This window comes from Alosa sapidissima, chromosome 3 (assembly GCF_018492685.1).
Source record: "Alosa sapidissima isolate fAloSap1 chromosome 3, fAloSap1.pri, whole genome shotgun sequence".
In the NCBI taxonomy this organism is placed as follows: Eukaryota; Metazoa; Chordata; class Actinopteri; order Clupeiformes; family Clupeidae; genus Alosa; species Alosa sapidissima.
The window spans coordinates 33,851,132-33,858,631 of NC_055959.1; the positions used below are offsets into that span (position 1 = coordinate 33,851,132).

General features: G+C 44.7%; 1 protein-coding gene across 1 annotated transcript in view; it reads right to left on the reverse strand.

The window, feature by feature from the left end:
* LOC121704898 (arf-GAP with dual PH domain-containing protein 1) overlaps positions 1-4,119 on the reverse strand; it is a 48,377-nt gene extending 44,258 nt beyond the window's left edge. Inside the window, exon 1 of the mRNA XM_042085438.1 lies at positions 3,721-4,119. Coding sequence (XP_041941372.1) covers positions 3,721-3,811 — 91 coding nt within the window. The 5' untranslated portion in view covers positions 3,812-4,119. The remainder of the gene's footprint in view (positions 1-3,720) is intronic.
* Positions 4,120-7,500: the final 3,381 nt, after the last annotated feature.

Below are 7,500 nucleotides of genomic sequence, written 5' to 3' on the forward strand. Positions count from 1 at the left end.
GACGGCCGATTACATGCCACTTGATACATGCCAACTGAACTATCTCATTTCAGTGTAAGGTTAATAGCACTGCTTATGCAATGTGGACCTAACACATTTTTATACATGTCTTACCAGGCTGTAACATTAATACATGTCTTACCAGATGTAACATTGTTACATGTCTTACCAGGCTGTAATATTATTATACATGTCTTACTAGGCTGTAAAGTTATCCATGACCTCACAATCAAGGTAAGCAAGTAACACATGGATTCTAATGCGTTATATTTCCATGTGCTATACATTTTGAAGGAAAATATGTAAAGATGTTCACACACTTGTTACAGCTTACGACAGTTAAAACACAATATATTATACTACAGTTAAAACACAATATATTATACTACAGTGTATTGTGAATACTGTACACCTTTGATGCATTGTGAATAACTGATTTAAATAGTGACTGATGATCCAGACTTGCCTTAAGTAATCATGCAGGCCATACTTTACAGAACTGTGCCAGTGTGTACCATGGTATTGGATATTATATGTTGATGAACACATCGATAAGAAAAACACTTGTATTCTCCTCCTTATAAAACTACAGCACACTGACTGGAAGTATTGGCTCTGTGCTGTGCAGTCCTCTGTGGCGTACACTGAAATGTCACCGCGCTTTCATAGTCGGAACAGGCCTGGTGCGAGTTCTAATGGAACCATAGTCGGAGTCGGAACAGGCCTGGTGCGAGTTCTAATGGAACTATGAATCAGCCCATTACACAGTTGGGCAGAGCAATTGTTCTCCATATTGGGGCCGAAGACTAGAACAGGTGCTGATTTGGGGGAAGGTCAAGCAGTACCGCACAGAAACTGGGCCGCGTCCATCTCTCTAGTCTGTCTGGACCACTGACCTAAGAAACAATAGACAGCGTATGCACGCTCAGTCAAAACAAAGTGGCCCAATGTGGTCGATTCTGGGCAGACGTTGCCAATTCTCTGTTTACTATGCACGCTCAGCCTCCAAAACACACTTGCTTTGCAGACTCTAGCTCTAATTTCGCCAACATGACAACCCGACTTCGGCTTTGTTTCTTGTTCACGATATACAGTCAGACGGGGTGTGACGTGGCTCTGGCCAAAGACCAGAGCGCTGAGATGACCTGAGACCAGAGCACTGAGATGAGATGACCTGAGACCAGAGCACTGAGATGAGATGACCTGAGAGCAGAGCACTGAGATGAGATGACCTGAGACCAGAGCACTGAGATGAGTTGACCTGATACCAGAGCTCTGAGATGACCTGAGAGTAGAGCTCTGAGATGACCTGAGACCACACACAGGGGCACAGAGAGCAGAACAGACCTCCTCAGACCAGGAGACGGTGGATCAGATCAGATCAGACCAGTCTGGACACCAGAGAACACACCTCCTCAGACCAGGGCAGTGTGAGTGAAGCTGAAATTAGCCTTTGCCTATGTGTGTGTGTGTGTGTGTGTGTGTGTGTGTGTGTGTGTTTGTTTGTTTGTGTAAACACACAACACACTGAGATTTACAACACCAGAACCAGGAGCTTGGTCTCTCTCCAGTGTGCCAAGTTCAGAGTCCAACCAGATAAGGCCCAGAGAGAGAGAGAGAGAGAGAGGGACAGAGAGAGAGAGAGAGAGCAAGAGAGAGAGGGGGACAGAGAGAGAGAGAGAGAGAGATAGAGGGAAAGAGAGTGAGAGAGAGAGAGGGAAAGAGAATGAGAGAGAGAGTGAGAGAGAGAGTGAGAGAGAGATATGTCAAGATAGCACTAGCACTACAGGTGAGATTTATGAATGTGTGGGTCAGAGTGTGTGTGACAGAAGAGAGAGATGTGGATGTGGGAAAGTGCCACAAAGTGAGAGACTTTGTGTGTGTGTGTGTGTGTGATTATAACTGTGTAAGAGTGTTTAAGAAAGAGAGTGTGACAGAAATGTGAGTTTGTGTAAAACAAAGTGTGTGTGTGTGTGTGGAGCAGTGCTTTATGAGTTTGTGTGAGAGTGTGTGAGACTAGAAGCGTGCAAGACAAAGTGTGTAAAACAGATTATATAATGATATATGCCCAGCTCAGCATTATTACCGCCCACTAGCTTGGATCGGGCTGGCCAAGATACCCTCCCATAGAGTGTTATTTATGCACATGGTCCTTCAAGGAAAGACACCTATAGGCCCTATGTGGTCAGCTACAATACAGTCTGTATTGTATGAGGGGCTGTATGTATGAGGGGCTGTAAGTATGAGGGGCTGTATGTATGTATGTATGTATGTATGTATGTATGAGGGGCTGTATGTATGAGGGGCTGTATGTATGAGGGACTGTATGTATGAGGGGCTGTATGTATGTATATGTATGTATGAGGGGCTGTATGTATGTATGCATGTATTTATGAGAGCCTGTATGTATGTATGTATGAGGGGCTGTATGTATGTATGTATGAGGGGCTGTATGTATGAGGGGCTGTATGTATGTATGAGGGGCTGTATGTATGTATGTATGAGGGGCTGTATGTATTGTATCAAAGTCAAAGTCCGCTTTATTGTCAATTTCCTCACGTCAAGACATACAAAGAGATCGAAATTGCGTTTCCTACTATCCCACGGTGGAGACAAGACATATTTTACAAGACATATTTTACCAGTATGAGGGGCTGTATGTATGTATGTATGAGGGACTGTATGTATGAGGGGCTGTATGTATGAATGAGGGGCTGTATGTATGTATGAGGGGCTGTATGTATGAGGATCTGTATGTATGTATCAGGGGCTGTATGTATGTATGAGGGCCTGTATGAGGGCTGTATGTATGTATGTATGAGGGGCTGTATATATTAGAGGGGCTTTATATATGTATGTATGAGGGGCTGTATATATGTATGAGGGGCTGTATGTATGTATGAGGGGCTGTATGTATGTATGTATGAGTTGCTGTATGTATGTATGTATGAGGGGCTGTATGTATATATGTATGAGGGGCTGTATGTATGAGGGGCTAATATAATTAAAGGTTAGGGTAGGGATACAACAAAACTGTCGATGCATACATCACACCCTGACCCTACAAAGTGCTCTCTGTAGTACTATAGACTGATTCCCTTATCTTAAGTGAAATCAAACTTCACAGCCTATTAACCATGACAAGTAAAGGTTTACGCCATGGGGGAAATTACTTTTGCTGCAACCCTATAGCTTGCATAACGGAAACGTAGGCTACTGATAAAGTATACCATGAGAAACTGACGTCATTGACACCCAGTGGCTCTATCAAAACTTGCAGCTACGCCTTCTTCCTGCTACACTGTCAAACCGGCAACCTCAACACTAACACCCAAGACGCTTTTACACTCAACTGCTGCGTGTCATCGCTAAAAAAGACTCACACATATCATTGCCACTGAAGTGGTTCTTGCACACTGTATAGTCAAATTGACGCGCCTCAGCATCAGGCTCGCGCAAAACAAAGGCACCAGCATTGTACCATGAACTCAATGACCTGACAGTGAATGAGGGCTGAGTAGTAGACAGGCTACTAGGTTAGTTTTAAGTAAAATCCAAGACTCATGGTATATTTTTCCAACAAACAGTAGGAAGTTGTGGTCTGGTTGGCAACAAACCCCCACCGATAAGGAAATAATGTTCACTGAAGGACAGTCAGCCATCTCATCTGTCCACGGGGCTTTGAGTCTGGGTTCAGCTCTGAGCATCACAGCCACTCACCTAGCACACCGCAGTCCGCACAGGAGTCGTTTCCCGGTTGTTTGACAAATTCTTGAATCACCTGTCTATTCTTCTCCTGTGCCGAAGCCATTGTTACAGAAAAATCCCTTCGACCTCCAGTAGCTTAGCGCCGCAGGGACTGACGTTAGAGCCGTTAAGGAGCTCTCTCTTTTCCGATCAAGTCGCCCAATTCGCAGCCAGGGAACTCATCGACCCGATCAATGAGCGGAAAGACAGAGCGCACTGCGCGACAGTAACACCGTAATGAGAGTCAAGTGCAGAGCTAGTCGGTTTTACTTCGAGCCTATGATCACGGACCAGTAGTGTCACCTCTTTGTTAGACTCACACAGTCCCAGAGACTTACGCACCTCCCGCCTCACGTCTCGCTATCTGCAAAGATGACCGTATCACCGGCGATTCAACAGCCGTGCTCGTTTCCCCCGTGAAGCATCGCCGTTTGCATGGGAGAGGTGAGACCTCCAGCGGCTACTCAGCTAAACAGTCCACACACCCACATTAGACTAACAAACGCTCACAAAAGTTAGTGTAGGGCAGGCTATGCATAGTAAGCACTTTCTGAGGTGACAGCTTAGTAGCCTAGAGCAGTTCACTTGCAATAAAATAAAAAAATATCAAAGGTAGGCAAAGCGTTTTTTTCCTCATTGAGAGAGGATATTGGAAATTAAATTGAGCTGACATTGCATGAATCCTTAATGACTTGGGGGAGTAGCTTATCCTATGAGTCATCATTAGATATGCTTCTTATTGAGATAGTATAGATATAGTAGACAGACAGTATGGGTGCAATAGAGATGCATTGGCTTGAGGCCATGCTGCCCCCCCCAAAAAAAAAAGTGGGAAAATTACATTCAATAATAATGATAATAATAATAATATCTAATAATATATAAAAGTAAATCCATCTAAAATAAATGTACATAGGCTATATGTTTTACAGATATCTTTTAGGTGGCTGAATTTTGAAAATCCTTTTGGGGTGGGTATGGGGATGTGGAGGGCATTGTTCGATGATGGGTCCCTGGGCTTGGCCTCTGCCTAGAAACACCCTTGAATCAGTGACCTTCAGGATAACGGAGCTAGTAGACTAGCACTATAAAGACTTAAAGTTGATAGGCTATAAATGTATGGGGCACTGGTGTCGAAATATCTACATCACCTGCAAACCAGGTGTGCCGTGGTATGTTGAGGAAGCCAATGTTTTTTTATTCAGGCGCATAGTCATGAAGTGGCCTAGTGAAGTTATAAAGTAGCCTAATAGGTTACAGATCTGTTATGCAGCTCAATCAACATCATGTGAACATATATATACTGTACCTGTCGCTGTGGTCTCAACTCAATACTCAACACATGAACACCACTGTTATAGCCTATAATAATGTGTGTGTAACAGAGGTCGTAATTGGTCCACCGCTCACGGCCCTCGAACCCGCCACCTCGACACACACCGGCATGGGAGTCGAACGCTCTAACCACTTAGCTAAAAGCCCAGGCTCCCAACTCAGCGGTTAGAAGCGTTCTTAAGGTTAGGGGTGTGAGGATTTACACGGGCAACTAGCACGCTAGCTCAGTTCGCCTCCGTTACATGTGTGATATACTTCATAATCAGTAGCCATGAGTTGAGCCATGAGTTTGGTTTGACCTTTGGTGTGATTAAGCCCCTAAATGGATGAGAACCTCTACATCAAGTATTAACAGATATCTTAACAACTAGGTCTGGCAAGGCGGCTTTTAGTAATAGTTATTCAGCTGCATGGAACGAGCCGCAGAAACACGTAAAACTGGAGTTCTTCTTCTCATTAATCGATTCTAACACACGTCTTAATCAATTCTGCCCTGTCTGTTGTTGTTTTTTAATTTGATATTGTTTCAGTTTTATTTTGTATGTCATTGTTGTCATTGCTGTCTTTTCCCTTTAGTCAATATTGCCTTTTGTCTTGTGTGTACTGCCCTCTTGGCCAGGGCCCACCGGCTATAGAAAGAACAATAGAGATGAGTTCTAAGTCAAGTCAAGTCACTTTATTTATAAAGCACATTTAAAAACAACAGCAGTTGACCCAAAGTGCATTGCAATTGAGGCAGTTAGGTAGCCTGGTAAACAAAACTCATTCACAAAGTGAATAGAGTCTGGTCACTCACAATTGGGACTCCTTTACAACGTTGGCATGGTGACAGCCATAGACATAGCGTTAACTCTGAAATCATTGGTCCAATCTAACCAATCACATTGATCGGGGATTCCTAACGTTACTTCCTACTTTGCCTTAACTTTACAAATGGACAAAAAACTGGATTGGCAGTCAGGAAACAATCTATGTGAGCCTGTAAATAAATGTACACATTCTTCCGACTGCAATTTTTGATGTTTGCAGGCGTTGCTACTACTGTTTACCACAGCCACTTTCGGTTTCGGATCATTAGTGTCGTCCCCTCTCGTCGCTGATTGGCCAGGTAATCTGCCGACTGATGGAAATGTTACTGAACTAATGGTGTTCCATACTAGTATCTCCCTGAAAGGAAATCTAGGTGGGTGTGGCCAGGCTAGCTGTTAGGAGTTGACAAAAAGGAAATACTGTTACATTGAGGAGCAGGGAGATACCACTGGTGTCATGCCATCAAGAAATGCTCCTTCTAGAAAAAGAACAAACAAAATAAAAAAGTAATTCCCTGGTAGTTGAAGACAACAGGCTTCTCTAGCACTCTGGTGATTGTAATAGTGTCCTTAATGAAGTCACTGATGACTTAATGACTTAAATAGGCACGACTTGACTTTGGGACTCTGCAAGGTTGCCGTGGCAGAACCCGTGTTTCAGTGCGACTGCCCTAGGTTAAGCAGCCTAATGAGGAGCGTCCCAAAATATGGACACCTTTGTCTGCCAATTAGCCTACTTCGTGTACACAGGCAAAGGGGAGGGGTGACGGCCTGCCTCCGTAGACAGAGAGAGAGAGTGCCCGACACAGGCTTTGCACAGTGTGTGGAGTCAAGCGTGTGTGTGTGCGTGACACAGGCTTTCCTCAGTGTATGGAGTCAAGCGTGTGTGTGTGTGTGTGTGTGCGTGTGTTGTGCGCGACACAGGCTTTCCACAGTGTGTGGAGTCAAGCTAGGGAGGGTTTCTTGATCCCACACCACAGTTGTGTCCACTAGATGGCGGTAAAAAACCGTCCCCTATGACGGAGCGCTGTTCCCCCCTCTCCTGTTTGTCATTCTCTGCATTGGGCTCTCCCCTGCTCTCCCCTGGTGTCGGTCCAACCCATCTGGATGGAGCGGCCATGGCGCAATTTCTTGAATTTCCCCTTGAGGATCAATAAAGTATCTATCTATCTATCTATCTATCTATCTATGTATCTATCTATGTATCTATCCATCCATCTATCTATCTAGTAGGGCCGACTAGCCTGGTTTCAGGCCCCACACTGAGCCGAGCAGCACTCACACAGTCCACACGCCATCTAATTAGGCTATCGGCCGCCGATTGGCTTTCAATAACACAGAATCTATAACCTCTTAATGCTTTTCACCCTCGCTCTCACTCTCTCCCTCCCTCTCTCTTTCCCTCTCTCGCTCTCTTTCCCTCTCTCTCTCCCTCTTTCCCTGTGTCTATCATTGGATTAGCCCACCGCTGCCAGGTAACAGCAGCATCTGTAAAAATAGCTGACACCAAGCCCGGGGTGGGTAATCGGGAGAATCAGGAGAATTCCTGGTGGGCCGCTTCACTTTTGGGCCGGTCAAGGAAAAACATATTGACATTTGTCACTTAGTC